General features: G+C 37.3%; 1 protein-coding gene across 2 annotated transcripts in view; it reads left to right on the top strand.

The window, feature by feature from the left end:
* The first annotated feature begins 13,453 nt into the window (after positions 1-13,453).
* Positions 13,454-23,690, top strand: part of sh3bp4 (SH3-domain binding protein 4) — a 16,713-nt gene continuing 6,476 nt past the window's right edge. Inside the window, exons 1-3 of one of the 2 annotated variants that reach the window (XM_016532388.1) lie at positions 13,454-13,517; positions 16,374-16,585; positions 16,667-19,020. In XM_016532388.1, coding sequence (XP_016387874.1) covers positions 16,465-16,585; positions 16,667-19,020 — 2,475 coding nt within the window. In that variant the 5' untranslated portion in view covers positions 13,454-13,517; positions 16,374-16,464. Of the gene's footprint in view, positions 13,522-16,373; positions 16,586-16,666; positions 19,021-23,690 lie in introns of both variants that reach the window. The other variant, XM_016532389.1, reaches the window with a different exon arrangement.

Genomic DNA, 23,690 nt, shown 5'->3' with positions numbered 1-23,690 from the left:
GACTCGAGACCGGTGAGTGGTGCAGGTGTCGCTCATAATCAATTACTCCACCGGCCTCGCTCCGTTCCCACGGCTCTCGGCCCCGCCCCCACTCGTCACAGTAACCATTAAGTTGAAGGTGCATATCATTTTCTAAATTACACATGTTGTGATGGATGTCTCTTTCTTACATTGTCCACTGTAGGCATGATTTAAAAGGCCTTCTATGAACTGAAGTGAAGGCTCATAAATACCCTTACCTCAGCCCCACACACTATTTCCAGAGCACTTAATCTCATATCTCTTTCAGACTGTCATCCTGGAATGGACAAAGACCACAAAGGAAGCCCAAATGAATGGTGTCAGGATGATTGGATTTGCTCAGTGGACCATGTGAACGGACCCAATGATTATCTATGTTTGAATTAAACAAATCCAGGTCATAATAGCTTTATTTTAAATCCCACTGCAAATGACTTTAATGGTCCTCCAACTCAAATTGGAAATCCTTTAACGAGTGTTTCTATTATTTTTGTCACAAGTTACTATGAAAAAAAGAGTATATGGGGTAGATCTGCTTCATTGAGTTGTGTTGGTCTCATCTAATGTTCGTAAGCAAAGAGCTTACATGTTCCTTATGTGAAAACCATTTTAAAACATCAAAAAACATATATTAACATTATTAACAAACATTATTAAATTTGATAGCCCAAGACACCGACATCTGTGCTTCCCCCTATTGAAAAGTATAACGGCTCCACGGCTCCAGCTCTGTAATATCATGGCTAATCCACTAACGCTGCTGCAAAGCTAACGTTCCCAGTAGTCTAAATAAATTAGAGATAACCTGTCTGTAAATGCTACGGTTATGTATGCTGCTCACTGTCCATCTCAGCACTTCCTTGGATGACAGATCTGCCAGGTGGTGGTGTTCTCTGGACAGACTTATTTCTGCTGATTCATATTTCACTGACCTTAAATATTACACACTCACTGACTGAGAATGAAACAGCTCTGGTTTATTAATAAACCCAATATGCCATTTATAAAATGTTGTAATTATATAAGATTTCTTTATTATTAGTTTTGATTGTTTTTATGCAATATGCTTGGCAACTATACGGAATATGACTCTAGTGCAAGAGCAGATGTCACATATGTTTTTCTTACATTCCAAATTGTTAATATCCCCATTAACTATGTAGCGAATCAGCTCATGGGGAAACATGAATAATTAATCATAACTAGTTATAATTAATTATAAATATTTAGAAGAGTCAATTTTTACTGTGCACTGTGGATTTCCTATGGAAAATGTAGTGCGAGGGGAAATTCTCAACATGGCATTAGGTCGTAAATGTATCTGGTCTAGCAAAGGTGTCGTGGTTGCCATGGTAACCAGTGTCCTGGGCCTCGTTCACAGACATCTTGGCACCCAGTATGTTTATTGGGTGAGGGGTCTGTGCATGTTTGTTAATCTAAAGAATAATTGATTTGTTAAATCAAATGAAAAATGGTGTGTCTGATTGGTCCAGACGCTACAACTACTAATAACAATTTCAAGCGTTGTTTCATGCACAAGAAATTAAGTCATATGTCTGGCAAAAACAATAATCAGAGTTAAATGTGACTTAGACATCTGTGAGAGGTGCCTTTGAGATTTCTTTAAGCACTAGCTTTCCTTCTTGAAGTATGTTTTAACAACTGCTACAGTTAAACGAGAATAGAATAGAATAGAATAGAATAGAATAGAATAGAAAGTCCTTCTTAAAGGCAAATTCATTTTTAAAAAATATTATTCAGATGTAACTTAATATGAGACAAATAATGTTATTTACTGTTTTTGCATTTTTTTGCACAGTTCATGACTGAATATTAACAAAATGGAGAAAATGTGAATGGTGAATAAATTGAACAGGAATAAATGAAACTTAAATAAATTAAACTGGAGTGCACTACATTTTGAAAGCAAATGTTAATTTTAACGTTACTGGCAAGAAAACCATGAGACTCATTGTGATTAATCAGGCCTACTTTATTCTTTTATCTATTGACAACATTTAAACAACAAAATCTGCACTTCACCAACATTACAATGTCTTTACCTCTGTCTTGGAAATGTTTGGGTAATAGACACCGTAAAGATGTTTTGTGTGTGTGTATTGAACTGATGTAGAGCTAAAGCAGACTGACTGACCCCATGGGCCAAAACAATGGAGATAAAATAGATGGATTAGAAATGGTATCTGAATCTGTCATGGCTTCCCTGGGAATAGACTGAATGACTCGGCTGTCCTCTCCATACATCTGACAACAGGTCAGACATGGCTGCCTCCTAGCTCCATTTTAGCTGACTTAACTCTTGCAGACACATTTTATCATCTGTCTTTGTTTATTCATGCATTTCCTGTTGCATATCTCCCTGTGAGACACATTCACACAGGATTTCTGGAAAAGGAGGACAAACTTAAGCCTCAAATAATTATTTTCTTTCAGACAATAATGATTTCACATCATTAGGATTTCATTAAAAATGTAAAACTTTTAAAAATGCATTAATTTGAATAAAAGTTAAAGTAAAGACATTTATAATGTTACAAAAGACTACCATTATATAGTTTTATGTATATCTAAATAGAGGTATACCACTACTCACAAATTAAAACACCTTCATAAGATATGCATGAATAATCTCCAATTAGCACATTGAGACAATCAATTTCTGTAAAATCGAATTATTTTTCTACAAAATGATGTTGTAGGTATCAATTAATGTCATTTCATGTAGAATACAGATTCATGTTGCTGCTATTATAAAAGGTCTGTCAAACTGTCTATTCATATTAATCTGAATAGGTCTACTACCTGTTTTATTCAGCCGTCTACATACGATTGAAACAGAAAAGACAATTAGATCTTATCTTACTCAGTCATGGATCTGATTCCAGAAGGGCGATCAGGCAGATCCTGTCAGTTAATAAGCACGGATCTACATGGTGTCAGTTGTCACGCTTTTGGTGTAAACTATCAGTTTGAAGGAGATGTTGCTCGGTGTCAGTGAATACTGACACTTTGGTGGGTCTGATTTTGTCCCGGCAAGCTGTCTGGTCTAAAAATAACCCCCATTTGCCCAGTAGAATGAATATGGGATTTTCATGCATCTGCTGCCTCTCATAACAATTAATCAAGGAGATCATGCCAGAGCTTTAAATGAATTCTCGCTTCCTTAGAGAGTCAGAATGCTTTAACTAATTGTTAGGAAATGTGTGACTGAAAAATAGGCACAATCTCAGAGGTGAGAGCATTGTATACACAGAACTCAGCCTGTCACTAATTTGCTGTCTTCCTGGATTTGAGAGAATCACCATCATATGAAATGAGAAGACCATTAAGAAATAAAACATCCCTTCACGAAGCAAACAAAGCCCTGTGCTACAAATAGGTTTCATTTTGTCAATATAATACTTAACGGAACAGATTGTCTTGCAAAAGAACATTTCTCTTCTGGCTGTACAAATGCATCCTGAATCATGATCAAGGCAGAATTACTGATTGGACATCCTCCAGTACAGAGGTCCATTAACATCCATTCTTATTAACATCCTTGACTCAGATACAAAGGACCAAATCATGTGATGGGTGCTTGGTGACTGTAAGATAATAATTTATGTTGACTGTTATATTATTTTAGTTTTCTTTCTTGTTTTTTTTTTCAACTGTAGGCTCCAGCATCCTTGCTTTTGATGGATGGATATATGAGTGTATAAAATACTGTTTTTAGGTTAGTTTAGTTTTTTTTTGTTTTGTTTACAATAAGATCATGTATGTTAAAGTTAGTTAACCTTTGCATTAACATGAAATGTCAATGATCACTAAGTTTTGGTAATAAAGTTAATGTACAGTAATAAACATTAGCATTCAGAAATTAATATATAAAAGAGCTTATGCTTTAATTTTCAGGAATTAAATTAATCTTATTATAAAGTGTAACCCATCTGCTGTTAAATCAATAAAGAAGCTTATATTTTTATGTGTGTTTCCGCTATAATAAGAGACTAATCTCAAAAGCCAAGAAACGGCAATAAATGCAGTATATGCAAACTTTAACCTGTATATTGATGAAACTCATTTGGATATTGCAGAGGGTAATCAAATTATGGAAATGTTCACAACTTTAAAGGACAAAAAATAAAATTGTCAATAAAAAAATTTACTTCAGTGCTGTTTTCATGACAAACAACAAGGCTACATTCTTAAAAATAAAGGTTCTTTATTTCATTGATGGTTCCATTAAAAGCATTGCACAAAATGTTTTTGGCGTGTTTGCAACACAGGAACTGTGGATGATTTTAGTATTTTTTAACAGTTGTAAAAAAAAAATAAACCTAGGCCATAATTTATTTAAAATACCTTTATTTCAAACTGAGTATAATTCAAATTGATTAACATAGTCATTGACATTGCTTAGGACTTACTGATATAAAATTATATTTATTGATACTTTTTTTGGAGTATTTCTTTATTGCACAATGCATATTTCTTAATATTATGCCTAAAATGTGTTTTAATATCACTATTAATAAGGACTGTATCATCTCTGTATAATATCAGTCTTTAAATGCAAGATATTTAAAGTGTACCTGAAGTATACTTGCAAAAGTTCCACTTCAGCACAATCAGATACACTTCAGTATATCTTTAGTTGGACTTCAGCACTACAAAATTAGTTGTGCCAGTTTAGCAGTATAGTATACCAAAAGTACAAAGTATTTTTATTAAGCACATAAATATGTAAATGTATTTGTAGTATACTTTGCACTAAATAATTGAATTTCAAATACATTTTAGTATTTTATTTTCCACTAGGGACCATATGCAAATATTTTTGATATTTTTGATATACTTATACTGTATTATTCTGCTTTCAGTAAAAGATTTTAGTAAAGTGTACAGTGACGATGATAATGTTAGTTCAGGCACATTTCATGAATAAATCTCTATTGTTAATTGGAATAATTAACAACTTCACAACATTACATAGCACCAAAATACATCACATTTAAGTTTATATATCTTTGCCTAATCATGTCCAAGATGTCATCCCTAAATATAAAGCCCTATCAGCTGGGAATGTGAAGGAAGTCTCATAAATTACTTACTAATACAGCGATGGATAAATAAATCAAGAAATGACACAGCAGCCTGTTTGAAAAAGTGATATTTCACCACTTATCTCACTGGACCTGTACTCTCCTGACAGAACAGTTTCACACCTTTAGCACTGCTCCTGGCTCACCTCAGTGCTACTTCATACGCAGTCTGTCTGCATCTGAGGACATGGCTTCTGACTGCAAGTCCTCCACGCTCACAGTTTGTAGCAGTAAATACCTTGTAAATTTGACAGGCTGTACTCTACCGTTAATGCAGCATTGATTTATTTCAAATCCACTCTGCTGGAGTTTAGAGCCAAATCAACAAAAACAGCATCACCATCCAAAGACACCAACACTGCAAAAAGGGTGTGCAAAAAGGAGATTTTAATTTTCATCAAAAGATATTAGGGGTGGATTGCAGTGCTTGTGTGGGAGGATTTATTGCCGAGCTGAAACAGGAATCATGACTGTCATATTACATTCAGCTGTTTAGCCATAAAACTCACTTATGAAACCACAGGGATATCTTTATATCATTATATGCGCAAATCTTACTAATGCTTCCTGCATGCATTTTCTGCTAAAGAAAGTGGTTTTTACAGTGCCTTGTGTAAAATTCTTGAAGATTTCAGCCCCCTCATTCTTCCAGCACCTGAGTTATGGTGTAAAACAGGTCTGGCGGTGAGCTTTATTACTCAGCTACTGAAGGCTGCAGATGAGAGCTAAATATCAAGCTGAGATCTCAAGCTCAGAGGAAGCAACATTTACCCAGACACCCCCCCCCCATCATTCTGTTTGCTACAGACTCCTCACACAGCGGAGGTCAACCTCTAAAAATAAGCCAGGCTTGAGTTACAGTTGAGTTCAGTTCCGAGGAGACATTACTGGGATATGGGGACAAATTATAGGGCTTTGTGCAGCTGTGAGGCAAACAATAAATGATGCACTGTCAGCTCTGAATACCATTAAACATTTGAAGGTTTCATTAGAAGCAGGTGATATAAGCAGCAGCTGTAACATCACTCAACATGCATCAGTATGTAAATCTAGAAGCTGTACAACAGTGATAAGCAAACAAGCAAGCAATTACAACAACAACAAGACAGGAGTGTTTGTATGTAGTTGATACAGTAGCAGCAACAACACCGCTGAAAGTTCGCTAGGTAAAGGATACATGTAGGCCTTTTAGTATTCCAGAGGTAAAGAACCAAGAACAGGTTTTTATAAATATATTATTCAGCGAATGCTGACAAATAACATACTAAAATACTCTTTATTGAACTAATATTCAGTGGCATTCCTACTGAACCAACAGCGCATAACAAATGACCCAACAGTTAAGTCCGATTCCCCAATGAATGATTCCTCTGAGATGGTTCTTTGGTCACGCTGTATATTTTGGTACATTACAATGTAGTCCGATTCCTGAACCAATGACTCTTATGAAAGTGAATCAAACACATGCAACCATTGTGTTTTGTTACTGAAAGATTGTGAGACTTAACTCAGTATAAAATAAAGGTTCTTTATTGATATCGATGGTTCCACAAAGAACCTTTAACATCCATGGAACCTTTCCATTCCACAAAAGGTTATTTATAGTGGAAAAAGGTTCAGTAGATTATTAAAATGTTCTTCACACTACCAAAAAAATGTCCTTTTTGGGAACTGTTCATGAAAGGTTTCTTAGGGAACCAAAAATTTTTCTTCTATTGCATTATATGTTTCCATCACCCTATTTTAATGCGCATTTGGAAGTGGTCTATGGCATGAGAAACTAGTGATGAAAATGCCAAATTTCGAATAAAAATCCCTTAATTCGCAAAAGGTGGTTTTTGACTTGTGCGAAAAAGGGGTGATGCGAATAATGGGAGATGGAAATGCATTTTGCGAATAAATTCCTCCAAGCGCATTAAAAAAGCCATGTGACTTTGCGCTATGGGACGGCAAAACCTGACTAACCAGCGGACCGATCTCATTCCACAGCATCTGAAATGTGTGGTTTTTGACTTTTGCGAAAAAGGGTTGATGCGAATAATGGGAGATGGAAATGCATTTTGCGAATAAATTCCTCCAAGCGCATTAAAAAAGCCATGTGACTTTGCGCTATGGGACGGCAAAACCTGACTAACCAGCGGACCGATCTCATTCCACAGCATCTGAAATGTTGTTATGGTCATTCGGAAATGCACGAGCAAAGTCTGTCATGAAAGTATTTCTGTATAATTGCCTCCCAGAAATGTCTGGGAGGGCCGGATTTACGCAGTGGTGGGCCGTCAGGGCCAGCAAAGCCTTATCTGCTGGCCTAAACACTATCAGAATCACTGATTTAGTTTTAATATATTTTTCCATGAATGTGTATTAAATTATTTTCAATAGTCTATTCTCTTCAGTTCATAGCTTTTCTTATACTGCATTACTGTGTAATATTTATGGTTTCTATAGCCGTGGCATCATTATGATGGTATGAAGAGATGGATTAATTCATGTAGGACGCCACTGAAGGCCTAGGTGTAAAATGCACGGCCCGCCACTGGATTTACGCATAGGCATTCTAGGCACGTGCCTATGTTCGCTCCAGGGGGGCCCAAACACAGTGAAGAGATATATAATATTACAAACAATAAATATAACAAACAATAGTGTAAAAATGACAAACTATTTCCATGTCTTCCACCTTTTTTATGTAGGCTACGGAAATCTCCCCTACTCTTTCACTCTTTTCGCAGCTGAAAAGCTACATGACATTTCTCAGTTGCGAGGTTCTTGAAGCAGTTTAACTTAAAGATTCGCTATTAGTAGACGCTGCTGCTGCTGGACGGACAGAAGCTAGTATTCACACGCGCTTACAAGATCCAGGGGGCGAGGTTGGATCCAGATCCAACTCCTCCCACCTTACATATGCCTAAACCTACCCATCTCCACCCCTAAACCTACCATCTCCACCCCCTAGATGTGAATCCAACCCCGCCCCCTGGATGTTTGTTCTGCAGTGAGGGGCTACTGGTCTCTCTCTCTCTCTCTCTCTCTCTCTAATAACCGCATTAGACTTCATTAATAACTGAATTAACCTGCATATCAAACGGAAGGTTTAGGATGAGGTGCGTAAAAAATTAGTTAAACACACGAGATTTCAGGACGGAAACATGTCAAATGTCTTGAAGCAAATCATCTGAACAATGTCTTGATGTGTGGTTGTGACTCAATACGTTAAAATAATTAGAGAAATAATGCACTCCCGAAGTGGTTATTATGTGGCCACGTCGCCGTGCCTATTAATGGAATGGTCTTTCTCAGTTCTCAAACAAATGAAGAACTACATTCGATTTTTATTGACTGAACGCAAGCGCTTATTGCGATAGAAAACACTGTAACGGTTTCCACTGATTAAGAAATATTTTTGTTTGCTTGGATGGTAATATTAGGCCTAACATATTAATAGGGAAGGGGGGCCCAAAAATTTGTTTTGCCTATGTCACGAAAAGAGGTGAATCCTGCCCTGCTTACACGACTGCGTTCCAATCCACCTCCGAAAGCAATGACCGCGTTCATTGTGTTTCGTCTGCTCGCTCTGAGGCGCAAGTAATTTATTATATATGAAAATTATTATATTGTCCTACTTTTCTTAGTGATTTATAGTGCCAGTTTATCAGGAAGTGACGATTTTGTTCTCTTTGACTTGTTGGATGGAAACGATGTTTGTTCGCAAATGTTTTATACGATATTCCAGTTTTGCGCATAAGTTAAATTCGCAACTTTGTATGGAAACCTATTATTGGGAAAATCCCCATTTGGAACCTCTATAACTGGGTCCTTCATCTGACAATAGGCCTAGTTATAGAATATGAGTGCTGCTTTATTCACATAAATAAATAATTTATATCTTTTGTTACATTGTTTGTTCAATGATGTTATTTAATATAATTCTATTAACTGAATTATTTTCACAAAATTATAATGCTCTGTTGTTGGTATGTAAAGCACTGCACGGCATTGCACTGAAATATAGGCTATTGCTGACCTTTTGATATCTTATCAAAACACAAGGCATATGAGATCTTCTAACCAGACGATTCTTCATATTCCCAAAACTAGATTAAAATCAAGGGGTGATAGGGCCTTTTCTGTGGTTGCTCCTGGTTTATGGAACCCTTTTCCAGTGCGCAATAAATCGTCCCCATCTGTGAAGATCTGATTAGAGTGAACAGGACTTAATTGTGTTTGTGTGGATGCATGTAATTGCTTATATTGTATTCATTATGCTGGAAAGTACTCTGGTCAATGGCAGTTAATACAATTTCTTAAAATATAACATTTAATTTGTATTTATGTCTTTTTATTAATATTTCTTTCTCAAAAGAGGAGTCAGAACTGTAATCATTACAATTCTTTAAGTTTGCTACATTATTTCTCACGCTGTAGTAAATATTCACAAAAACCAAACAGTTCTTATATAATGATACATAAGTAGGTTCTGGGAGACCTTTAGGTTTATGCAAATTACTGTGCATTCATGTTACCAGTGAACTGGCCAAACCATTGCTGACACCAAGTGAAAGAAGAAGGAAGTGCACTTGTAAAGCATTGTCTTTGCATGTCCTTTCATTTTCCCCTCTGTATATGTGAAACAGGACAGCCGCTAAGCCTGTTCCGCTTTTGAAGTTGCCTTTATACATCCAGCTGCTCACAGAAGCAGCATGTAATAATCAATCTCTATGTGTTCCTGTTGGAGCGGTTTCGCTAGAGTCATTTGTCCACAGGTGTTTGTTCCAACTGAGCAGGACTGTTGATTTATCTAATTAACTGGTCCTAGTAGGATGAATCAGATGGTGCCGTTTATGATTGCAGCAAACATCTGAGGACAATAGAGCCCCAGAGATGAACAACACTGGAGCAAGTGGGATTAGATTCATTTCTAGCAGCTGGTGAGGAAAATCACTTCCTTTCTAAGCCCATAGGAGAGGAAAGGAGAGGCATATGCAATCTAATCCTGTGAGTATTACTGCCAACAGATATACATTAATGCATCAAGTTAATAAGCTCTATGATTATTAAACCATGGACAGAACAAACCGGCAACTCCTTTTTGGCTCTAGTTCGATTACAAACACACTGGATGCTCTGACATACAGTAATACTAAAACCTAACCAGTGGCAACAGTAAAATGTAATATTAATAGATATAAATAAAACTGTCATTAGTAATCTAATTACTGTCTCTGTAAATAGCTGATAAATGTTCAGGCAGGTCTCTGGTCTTCCTACTGGCAATTTGACTACTCACACAATTGCAGTGCATTCCACAAATGCATTTCGGCAATACATATTTAAAGTCTTTTTTTCATTACTTTGACAAAATTATCCTTTCAACAGATGTTATCAGAAAGGGAGCACATTTTTCTGAAGTTATGAATATGTTTCTGTTCTTCTGAATGTCAAACTTTTTTTCTTTTTTGTCTTTTTTTCTTGTCACCGTTGATATGCTTTTCAAGATTCTGGTTCAGAGTTCCAAATAATCACACAATCGCTGTTGTTCATCAAAAGGCTTTCTCTCACAGAGCACTTCTAAAGACACTCGTCAGGGGGTTTAAGAACCAAACCTGCATTTGACTTTTGATGGCTTCAACGATCGCTCATTGAGATCAATATATTTCCACTTTAGAGAGAGAAATAAATATGGGTTGTTATCATGCTAGACCCAGTGGTTTATCACATCTGTGAAGCTTTTCTCTTTTCCATTCAAACCCCTATTTGAAAGACTAAGATAGCAATGATTTGAAATTTCATAATTTATATTCAATGAGCATTGATCTGTTTCCTTCTAGTCGGTCTTGCAGGGTGACACCAAGTGCTTGACAAGGTAAGCATGTGAAATAAAGACTTCACAAAGTGTGTTTCAAATCATCAGAGCAGCTGCACAAAATCAATGTTCTTTAATTATAAATGAGCTCATTAATTGATCTCTTAAAAAGAAAAAAGAAAAAAGAAATAGTGTGTCTGTTTCAAGAGAGATGTCAGTGCTCAGGACACCTTCAGCTCCCAAACTTTTCAGGTTGTACTGGCTAAATTCACACTGCATAAATATGCATTATTTGATTAAATAATTCAGTTAAATTAATTGATATTAATTAAATTATTTGATTACATATTGTTTACTGGTCTCATTTAAAGCCTGTATAAACTAATTAAATTCAGTAACAAGCATTTCAATAATAATAATAATAATAATAATAATAATGATGATCAGAAAATCATTAGGAAAAAAATCACTTTCCCATAACATGATTAACATTTGACACAAGATTTCACTTAAATTGGCCTGCAAGAAATTAATTACAGGAAAAAATGAGCTGCCCAGTGTGGATGAAAATTACAGGCCTCTCTCATCTTTTTAAGTGGGAGAACTTGCACAATTGGTGGCTGACTAAATACTTTTTTTCCCCACTGTACATGCGATAAATTTCATGTGCTCTTTAAGATTATATTTCTAATAACCCTACAAATTCCACACATATGTTAATATCATTGTTCTAGTAGCCTAGTAATTACAATAAAAAAAAAAGGCTGTTCAACAAAATAACTATAATTTTATTTTTTTTGCACACAACTATAAACAGCTAACAACAAAAGCAAAAACTATCTATTAACTGGTTTTGGATGACATCTTGTGGTCGTACCCTATCTGTGCAACTTGATAGCTGAGACAAACATGTCCATAAAAGAAAACCTTGTCTGAAGGTGTCTTATACAGCCATGTTAAAAGGCTCTTTGCCTGCTCAAAATTTAGTATAAATTATGCCTTTTCAGACCCACCTCAGACCCATATAATGCAATTATGCCACCTCTGAGCAGCATTAAACAGTCTGCGCAAAAACACCTATGGCACTTCACCATCAAATGTACACTGCAGTGTAAATTTGGCATGAGAATCAGAAACAGCCATTGCCATAAGCCATAAAAGCATGTTGCCAATTATGACTGATATGGGTCAAACAAATTCACTTACATTAGACAATTTAGAATTTTAAAATTAATCATTTATAGAGGACAATTGAACATGATATTATATACAGGTGCCTTTTCCACGACATTCTAATTTATTGAGATGCACCTGTAGAATATTAATATGAATGCAATGAAACTTTGTTCTAAAACAAACATAAAACATTGTTCTAATAATAATAGGCCTAATAGATCCTTCAGCTTAGCATTCAGCTGACAAGTGACAAACTACAAGGAATGAAGAAAAAACTGGTCATGATGGCTGTTGACATGAAGCCTTCACTTTGAAAGTTTTTAAAGTCTACTTTATAACAAACTACAATAGGAAGTTTGAAACCATAGACCTTAGTTAGGGTAGACTGAGCCATATTTAATTTTTGACAGGAATGAAAATGAGTTTGTGAGGGACAGACGTAGCCTACAGTGTGTCAAATGGATAGTAGCCTATAACTGTTGTTTAACAACATGCATCAACTATTAATTGAGATCTGTTCTTTGACTGTAGGCCACAGGGGGAAGTCGTGGCCTAATGGTTAGAGAGTCTGACTCGTAACCCAAAGGTTGCGGGTTCGAGTCTCGCACCGGCAGGGATTGTAGGTGGGGGGAGTGAATGTACAGCGCTCTCTCCCACCTTCAATACCACGACTGAGGTGCCCTTGAGTAAGGCACCGAACCCCCAACTGCTCCCCGGGCGCCGCAGCAAAAATGGCTGCCCACTGCTCCGGGTGTGTGTTCACGGTGTGTGTGTGTTCACTGCTGTGTGTGTGCACTTTGGATGGGATAAATGCAGAGCACTAATTCCGAGTATGGGTCACCATACCTGGCCACATGTCACTTCACTCACTCACTCACATTTGCGGCAAAACGATATAGACACAAAACCACTTGGTTATAAGTTAAATGCCCACCAGGTGCCGCCAGATATTTATATTTAGTCATAGTCCCAAAAAGGGGTTGAACTTGATGAGCTGATTAGGTCTAATTTTAATGTCGCAACTTCTGATTGCCAGTATATCAAAAATGCGGTCGAAATTTGGAAAGCTCGCAGAACTAGGGCACTACATGAGGCCGTCTTAAAATGAAATCAGACTATTAACTAATGAGCTGTATTTTCAGCGCAATTTAATCTAATGCAACATGCCATCCTCAAAAAAGTGAAACAAATATACATTATTATATACATTAACACAATAAATCTTGGCGTATAAATTATTATGGCAGTTAAAAAGCTGTAAAGAGTCACAGGGATTGTCCGTGTTTTGTGTGCGGGACTCCTCCCGGCTGATGACGTCACGCAGCTTCTCCTAATGTAAGTGAAGCACTTGAGAGCGAGACGCGCGCATAACGGTCCTCACTCAAAGGACTGACTGCATCTTCAAAAAAGTAAGTAGAATTTATATTTTTTGGTGTTTATTTCGTCATCGGGCTTTTCATCGATTAGTGGAGTACTATTGCTGTCCGCGTCGCTATCTTCCACTGAGTTGCCACTTTTCCTTGTTGAACTCACAGCTGAACTCACAACTGCTGTTTCTGACACTTCAGATTTAGTTTGACACTTGTTTGACACGTGAAACTCGCATGAAATTGAGCTGTGTGAGTGTGTAGGTCTTCTGAATGTCTTCATCTGTTTCCTAGGATTTCACAATCCGTTTCAACTTGTCTGAGGTTCACCCACCCACCGGAGACAGTCTTTTATCTTATAGGGAATCTGAACCTACTGTTTCACAGTTTAAAACTTGCATTTAGCCCTAAAAACTGCAAGATAACTAGAGAACTGCCAGAACATTTCTTTTGCGCCATATTTTAGACTGATCAATGTTACTGTAACTGATGCAGATTTTATTAGTATCAGGACTCAAACCTTCAGGAAACCTCTCATGTCAAACTACTAAGAAGCTCATCTTAAATAATATATACTAGCTCCGCGGAATTAATGTTTAATTAAACAGCCTGAACATGATTTTCTTCCCCCATTTCTCCTCATAAGTTATCTACATGCATATTTTGAGATATACAGTCAAATACAATGAAACATGGTGCAGATAATGTTTTGAACTCTGTCTGGAAGGTACATATCCTACTTGACAAAAAAAAAGTGTTGTTTGTTTGTTCAATTCTATTTATTTGGCACAGCATTAAACATTACTGCAGTATTTAAGGAATTAATTTTGTTTAAATATTGTATAAAGCCATGTCAAGCAGTTGTCATGCTTCAAAACTCTGCATGCTTGTAAGACAAGTTCAGTCCTGAAAACGTCTTTACTGATGCCTAAAGGTCTATGACATTAACAATTACTTTAACAATATGCACAGAGATTCTCTTGACACCACAGACCGGTGTGTCCTAACATACCCTGAAGGTGTTTGCTATAATATGATGCAATATAAGTTTTGGGAAATGCAGCACATCCTTATTTCACAGGCATTTCCTCTGTATTTCTGAAACAAAAGGTGGAACAATCTGTGGTCTTTCACAGAGCAGATCCTGCAGCCCTATAAACACACACACACACACACCCATACACTCAAAAACAAATAAATAAAAGTGAAATCTGTTTCAAGTCAGGCTGTACCCACAACAGCCATTTTAACATGCCATTTTCAGACATATTTTGTACAGTTCTGAAGAAACAAATCTCTAAAATACTCCACAGATCATTTTCAATGTCTCTCATAATTATTTTCACAGTATAACATGACTGCTACCCATTTGCTGAGAATTTAAGCCCATATTTACTCCTTATATGATGTATTTCTATGTGAACAGTCTTATAACATTCGGCTTAAGTGGCTTTGCTTTCACTGACGGTGAGACTTTGTGGAGATCTACTGGTTTTAAACATATTGAAGTGTCCAAAAACATAGCATTTATTACCTTGTTGGAGTGATAATCTGCTGGATTACAATAATTAGTAGTTTCATAATAATATGTCAGACTGTTCTGTGAGAGACATTCCCAGTAGGCTACAGCTGGCCATTTTCTCTAAAGGCGCTTCACTGTGTGTGCTTTCTTCCCCAAGGTGGTAGCCATGGAAACCACTGATGTGTATTGCTGGAGAGCCTTTATAGTTCATGATCAGACTTAAGAGGATGCCGAGTTGCACTCAAACACTATCCTAATTTTGATTGCTAAATGCAAGCAACGTTTGATCCTTAAGCTTGCATGCTGCACACTTAAAGCAGCTCAGATGGAACTTCTATTTGTAAATGAATAATTCAATCACTTTGCACAATATTTGAAGCAATCATGGGATAACATAAGTCATTGCTGAAAAATAAAATAAAATCAATAGAAGTATAATAATTAACATAAAAAAAAAAGAAAAACGTAGCAACTTTGATTTCAGTCTATATAGGCAATTTATTGTATAAACCTTCATAGAGACAAAGGCCTTTTATTCTCTGTTAGTGTTCAAGAGAATGTCACGAATATGGTAGACATGTCTGGACATGAACAAATATTTCTGCCTTATTAGCCTTCCTTTAAGACATGTAGTGACAAAGTGTGGGCTCTCTTAGGTTTAGGATAAGTGGAATGAGGCCATAATACTGAAATTTGCCTTATATGATATAGACCGATATGGAAAGAGTTGTACGAGTTGCTCTACAATGGCTAATCTTACTGTGATTAAATTACTGATTAATACTGAATGAAAAAATGATCACAGTCAACGGCATGTAATCCTTGTTGATGAATGCTTATTCTATTCAGAAAAGAACTGTTACATAACTGTTCATTAACATTAGAAAAAAATGTATATGTTCTTTAGAAAATATTTGAGAACTGAATATTTTTTTGAAGAATTACACTTACGAATATTCTTATATAAGTCTTGCAATTTCTTGAACTCTTCGTTCATCTCTGGTGGTGTTATTGTGCAAACAATATCAAATCTTGGACCTTATTTTAAGGTCCAATTCTCACTATTAACAAACCATTAACTATAACTTTTGCCTCAATAAACTCCTAATTTGCTGCTTATTAATAGTTAGTAAGGTAGTTGTTAATTTTAGGTATTAGGTTGGATTAGGGATGTAGAATATGGTTATGCTGAATATGTGCTTTATAAGTACTAATAAGCAGCCAATATGTTAATAATAGGCATGCTAACAAGCAACTAGTTCATAGTGAGAATTGGTCCCTATACTAAAGTGTTGCCGAAATTTCCTTAAAGAATAAATTCGGCAGAAATTAAAAAAGCTAACTTATAATGTTCTTTCACCTTTAATTTGTGACAGATATTATGGAATGCCATTGATCTCTCCCACTGAAACAAACATGGGAAGAAAAGCTTGAGACAAGAAGTGGAGTTCGGTAGCAATACACGCCATGGCTGCCCATCGCATTCGATCAGCGAACAGCAACGCTGTGCTCCCTCGCTGCAGATCTGAGGGTGCTCTCATCGATCTCAGTGAAGGAGTGTCAGAGGCCACCCTTACAGATGTTAAAGGTTTCCTTTCTTATTTTCACCTCACAATCACAGTACTGTTAACTTCTAGTTTTACCCTCATTCACTTTTTTTTTCTTAAAGGGCCTTCACCTAGTGCCTTGCGACTGGATACTACTGCCTCATTTGGAGCTGTCAGGGAAGTGATTGCCATTAAGGATTACTGTCCGTCCAGCTTTACCACACTCAAGTTCTCAAAGGGAGACTGTCTTTATGTTATAGACACATCGGGTGGAGAGTGGTGGTATGCACACAACAGCAAAGAGATGGGATACATCCCAGCTGCTTACGTCCATCCGATCAATTATCGAGATTCCACGTTCAGTGATAGCGGCATGATTGACAGCCTAAGTGACGTTTCTGAGGGAGTGAAAGAAATGGATATCTCTGGAGAGTGGACGGGGTCTGCCAAAACCACAGAATCTAGAAATGACAATCCTTTTGTTAATAAACGTATGTCAACTAACCCTTTCCTAAATGACATGCTGCAAGGCACCCCTGACCAAAACAGCAACCAGAATTCAGCAAAGGCTTTGTGTTTTGGTAATCTCTCACCTCCCATCTCAAACACCAGCAGCACTATTAATATTAATGTTTTTGAAAGTGGGCTGTGTGACACAAAAAGTATTAGCCCTGGCTCAGGAATTGGCCCAAATTTTCGCAGAGACAATCCGTTTTTTAGAAGCAAGCGCTGCTACAGCATGTCAGAACTGTCTGTCCTACAGTCCCTGTCTGATGGGAATCAAGGTTCTTTTAGTTTTTTTGGTGGCATGAAGTCACCTAAACCTGAGCATTATCAAAGTAGAGAGGATTTCAAAACAGCATGGCTAAATCACCGTAAACTTACACGATCCTGCCATGACCTGGACTCCATTGGACAAAACCCAGGTTGGGGCCAAACCCAGCCAATAGAGACCAACATTGTATGCAATCTGGACAGTTCTGGTGGTGCCGTGGAGCTGCCAAATACCAGTATCAGTATACATATTCCTGAGGGTCACGTTGCACCGGGTGAGACTCAACAGATATCACTGAAAGCCCTTCTGGACCCACCGTTGGAGCTTAACAACGATAGATGTACTACCGTAAGTCCAGTGGTAGAAGTAAAACTCAGTAACATGGAAACCAAGACCCCAGTCACTTTAGAGATGAAGGTGTCTGTTGTAGTGAAGATAGAGAGCCGCAAAACCACAGAGGTGGTGTGTGTGAGAAGCGACTTCAAGGAAGGTCCGTATGTCCCGATTCCACATGTATACATGTATGGAGACACAGTTCAAGTGACTCTGGACAATTTAGAGCCTTGCATGTATGTCTCTGTAGTTGCCCAAGCACAAACAGTGGCCCCATACAACACAGTCTGGGAACATGTCGTAAAAAAGGTCACTCTTGGGGTATACGGGCCAAAGCACATCCACCCGTCCTTCAAGACAGTGGTGGCCATTTTTGGCCATGACTGTGCCCCAAAGACGTTGCTAGTGAGTGACGCGAAAAAGCACTCACAGTCAACTCTACCTGTCATCCTCCAACTCTGGGGAAAGCACCAGTTTGTATTAACAAAACCTCAAGACCTTCAGGTTGGCGTGTATTCAAACATGTCCAATTTTGAACTGAGAGCCAATGAACAGGCAAGAACCGTGAGGGGATTTCAGATCAAACTTGGCAAAGTGGCCCGCCTCATCTACATGATCGCAGCACGCGATTCAACTGACATTTCAGACTTTACTTTGCGTATTCAGGTCAAGGATGATAAGGACTGTATCTTGGCCCAGTTTTGCGTTCAGACCCCAACCCCACCACCAAAAACAAGCACAAGAAGCTCCGTTCAAAGGCGCTTCCTCAAGAAAAAGGAAGTGAACAAAATCATACTGTCTCCTCTTGCAGCGACCGCAAAGTGCCCTGTGTTTCAGGACAGACTAGTCAAAAACCAAAAATTTGCTAAGTTTCTGAAAACTGTTGTAAGACAGTCCAAAGGTCTGTATTTGCTAGAGTATCTTAAAGGCGATGTAGTGGCCCTTTTGAGTGAAGAAAAAATAAAACTTAAAGGACATCTATGGACCAAAGAGTGGTACATCGGATACTACAATGGAAGAATTGGGTTGGTGCATGCAAAAAACATTCTAATCATGGGAAAAGTTAAACCTGTTAATTTCAAAGGGCCTGATCTTACAACTACAATCCTTTTAGAGCAGATCCTAAAGCCCTGCATGTGTCTGACGTATGTCTATGCATCTGTGCGGACAATACTGATGGAAAACGTGGCGAGTTGGAGAGTGTTTGCTGACGCTTTGGACTACGTAAATCTGCCTCTGACACATTTCTGTCGGACAGAGGCAGAAAGTGAGCCTGAAAAAGTGGCTTCTGTTCTTGAGAAGCTCAAGGAAGACTGCAACGCAGCTGAGGGCAAGGAGAGGAAGTCTTTCCAGAAGGAACTCATGAAGGTAAGCTCTGACATGGAAGTAGATCTTTCAGCTAAACTTGGTTGTGTACTGGGAGCACCACCATTTTTAAAAGGTATATAAAATGTTTTATTCATTTATTGGAGGTTTTCTTAAAACTGACAAGATGATAATCATTTTCATGTAATGGCTGGTAACTGATAAATGGCCAATATTAAAATTTGATCATATTTTTTAAAATAAATTAAATATGTATCTTATTTATATTTGGTCATACACATTCGCTCATTCATTATTTATAAGGCTTGCAACTGCAAAGAGAGACGAGAGAAGAGTGACGTTTTTGAAAGTTAACAAGTTAAAAGTCTGAAAGTCAACAGCAGAAATATATCCTACCTAAAATGTAATTACTGAAAAAATAAAAACTTGATAAAGCTGCATGCAATTTCGAGATAGAAAAATAGTATGAATTTAAAAATTAAAGGTATCAAAAATTGAAATTAAAATGTTTGGTGTAAGATAGAATTTGACCTTGCTGGTTTGATCTTTTCAGTTTTGCAAATGAACAGATTTGTATGAATTAAACTATGAATAATATATAATTTCTCTAGTTGATACCAGAACGTGTCAAATAAATATTTCATAACGTTGCTCAAAGCATTTGTCACAAACACTTGAGACTCAAAGCAAAGACCAAGTGCTAAACATTTTAAAGTGCCACCTTATTTGCAGAACACCACCAGCTACCCACTTTAACATGCTATCCTGAATCAAAACAACAATATATGATCAATATAGTAATCCTTCCTAAATAAACTGACTGAAAAACATTCAATTTCTCACACAAAACCTTATCTGTCTCATTTGGTCTATATTACGATGATGGATACTGTGCTAAGATGTGGGTTTGTCTGGTTGTCACCTGCCTCAACCACTCTGTGCCACTGTGTCAATAAAGCCTGATGTAAAAAAAACTGTCAACAGGAACCTGAAACAGAATGCTTCCCAAGGAAATATCAAGTTGCATTTTAGCTACTTATTTTACAAACACTTACATAAATCTGCTGTATGATGCATCAGTCATTCGGCAATAATCACCTAAAAGAACCCTCTCTATATCACAGAGAGCACACACTGAAGATTCTCTAAGTAAAAATCACAATTAAATGTAATTATTTAAATCATGCATATTTAAACCAGGGCTGTCAATACATTAAAAAAAAAAATATGTCAACATGCAGCAACACAGACCATATGAAGCATGCGCAGACATGCACAAGTTTAGGTAATACAGGCACTGGACTAAAATAGCAATGAGCTGAAACATCTGCTCGAAACACCATATTAGAGTGTGATTGAAATTATGATATTGACAATATACATACATCATGTAGACTATGCCTTTGACATAAAAGAGCATCATATCATTGAAGTGAAGCAGGCTAAATGAATGTTAGTGTCAGGTACACACGTTTGTGTTACACTGTATTAACTAAAATTAGGAAGGGTCATCTGTGATCGTCTCAAACGTGAAAATGCCGGAAGATGTAAACGTGTTGAAAGAGAATCTTAGTTGTGCAGATGTTTCCTTTTTTATTGTTAGAATCTACACAGAAGGATCAAATGTGGAACAAGAGACGCCCTAAATTACACAAAACCCCCACACCTACAAATCCATTGCCAGGAGATTGCTAACAGACATGCATCTGCTGCAGTTCTCTTCACATCTGAATAAAGTACTTGCATTTTCTGCAAAGAGAAGAATTAGCATTTTAGAGCAATGGGTTCCCTCTGGAATGTCTAAGGGTTTTTGATTTATGAATAAAATTATGTCTGTGGTTAACATTACATGAAGAGACCTTCCTGTTTTGTTCTACAAAATAAATTACACAGAGTCAAATGTGAATATTGAAACCCATTAGAAATTCCCTTAAGAATCCGTGGTGAATTAATCTTTTGGGCTGGCCTACAAATTGACATCATGACTGAACAGCATTAGACAACTTTGTAATTCCATTTTTAATCAGTAAAAGTTCCAGTTGTAATGCTTTCATGAGTTTTTTTTTTTTCTTTGAGTTTTTGATTCCTCTGTATCCTCCCATTTCCCTTAGCCTATTGTTAGAGCAGAAGAGCGGCCCTGTATAAACTGTCAGTGATTTCTGACAATAGTTTATAAACAAGACAGAATTGTCAGCTTATATAAAAGGAAATTACAAGAGGCAGGCAAGAGGGAAGATAATAAAGGACAAGTACTATCATAAAATCAGATGTTAAAGAAGAGGAATTCAAAAGAAAAACATGTAAAGTAATTTTCTGCTCAACTGTCTTAATAATGCAAGCTGCATCTTGCTGTGATTATGTCTATAGTGAACTCAACAGTGGTAAATCTAAGCTAAGTGAATGTATGAGTACTGTAAACTGACTAATTCACAAGTTATGTTTTATGAATTTAAAGAGTTCCTGCACTGATTAACTGATTCATTGATCATTATGCTAATACTAGTCAATTAGATTCCCAGTGAACATACTGATTAAAAATTTGTGGCCTGAATTGACTGCAAGTTGCGTCGCATAAAAGTGTCTACCAAGTGCATGGGTCAAATTAATTAATAACTTTAGAACTATGTTTACATTTGCCAGAATGTTAATGTGAAGAAATAAACTTTTCTGTGCCAATATCAGACAGGTTCACTGGGTACATTGATGCAAAACAAGTAACATAGAATCTGCACACCAAAAAAAAAAAAAAAGAAACAGACAAATCATGGAGACAAGAGGCTCAAAGCACTGAGGAAAGTTCAATGAACCGAAACATTTGCTTTTTTTGAGCATCTACACATGCTTTCTTTTTTGCATGTGCCAACGTGACAATGTTTTGTCAAAAATATTTTAGTAAAAAATAATAATGGGCCTCTTCTCAGATATGATTTAATTGTCTTATTTCAATTTTTAGATTTGATGTGCAGATGTCTTGTTACTGATGCAGCATACTAATAGAAATTTTGGAGGTGTCTAAAGGAGCAATGAAGAGAACAAAACCATGAAACCAGCTTTGGCATGTTTGTGGGCAAAGTAGTGAAATGACCAAAACATCATTAAAATAATAATTTGCTTTTCTCATTAGATTTAAAAATAATAACAGAAGCACTAGTGCTAATTTCATACCCATTAAAAGATTAACTTGAAGCTTTTACAGTAGTTCTGCTTACCACACTTGACTTCATTTGAGGCATTAACAGTTGGTTCAAGATTCTGTGAAAGTCAAAAGACTGAGCAGACAGGGTGTAGATTTTGTTTGGCTTTCTTTTACTACTGTGTCTCTGAAGGGTTTACTTAATAAGTTCCTGACTGTGACAGGGGTCAGGGGTGAGACACCTCAGGAAACAGGTGCACATGAAAGGCTTTATCTTTTTTTGGCTAATGCACACAATCAATGTGTACACAGTGTGATACATGCACACACAATACACGTCTTTTTCACTTTCATCTAGACAGTAAGTGGTACAGTCGTCCTGATCACGATTCTTTTAGCCTAATGTACAAGTCAAAGACATACCTTCCTGTTTGTTTGTACGTAGAACTAGCATTGTTGATAAGAGGGAAGCCATCCAAGACTCCTGCTATCTCATTGCTCTGTTTGGAGCCAGAACTTTAACAGGTCTTCTGGGGCATCAGCGCCGTGTTCCTCCCCCTCTAAGCAGACTTCCTGTCATTCCAAACATTCCAAGCCATGGAACTGGAATCAGAGATTAGTGGGTTCAGGGCGTGTAGCTTTTAAAAACTTACTGATTTTGTGTGTATGTGCATTTAAACATATTTGAGTGTATGAAGAACACCTGCATTTTTGACTAATTTATATCTGAAAACTTCATTGTAGAAAGATTGATTCCTTTCTTTGTTGTATAAAGCAAGCACTAAGAAAGTGTAGATGTCACATGTCGTCATCATCAGATAAGAGTTTCAGACATTTTGTAGATCAGTGAACGTCATATATTCACAAGGCGCAGTGAACGTAAGTCCTTATTCAGTTTTTTAAATGTCACGCCAAACTCTCAGGGGAGAAAAGAAGGTCACGTTAATAAGACAGAACACTTGCCAACAGAACGGCCGGATATTCCTCCCTAACATTTCCCTTGTCCAAGGGGCCCGGAGTCACTCTCATTATATTCTGCTCACAGGAGCATTCACGTCGCTTCTTGCATATCACCACATTTATCAAAGCACCCGGCTTGATGACTTGAGCTCTGGATTGGTCTGGATCTTCTGAGGCAGTGCTTAGAAAACCACTGACGCTATCTCAGTTTTGTAGTTTGTGTTGTTGTGTACTCTTGTTCCGTCTTTCGGATGAGACGTTAAACCGAGGTCCTGACTCTCTGTGGTCATTAAAAATCCCATGGCACTTCTCGTAAAGAGTAGGGGTGTAACCCCGTGTCCTGGCCAAATTGCCCCTCTGGTCTTTGTCAATCATGGCCTCCTAATAATCCCCAACCACTTGATTGGCTCTATGACTCTCTCTCCTCTCCACCTGTAGCTGATGTGTGGTGAGCGCACTGGTGCCATTGTACAGTGGCTGCCGTCGCATCATCCAGCTGGATGCTGCACACTGGTGGTGGTTGAGGAGAGACCCCCCCACCCCACCCCACATGATTGTAAAGCGCTTTGGGTGTACAACAATACACAATAAAGCGCTATATAAATGCATCATTCATTCA

Source organism: Sinocyclocheilus rhinocerous, unplaced genomic scaffold (assembly GCF_001515625.1).
Source record: "Sinocyclocheilus rhinocerous isolate Xijiao unplaced genomic scaffold, SAMN03320098_v1.1 scaffold755, whole genome shotgun sequence".
Taxonomy (NCBI): domain Eukaryota; kingdom Metazoa; phylum Chordata; class Actinopteri; order Cypriniformes; family Cyprinidae; genus Sinocyclocheilus; species Sinocyclocheilus rhinocerous.
Note: the sequence above shows the minus strand (reverse complement) of the source record. Positions and strands in the feature narration are given on the sequence as shown.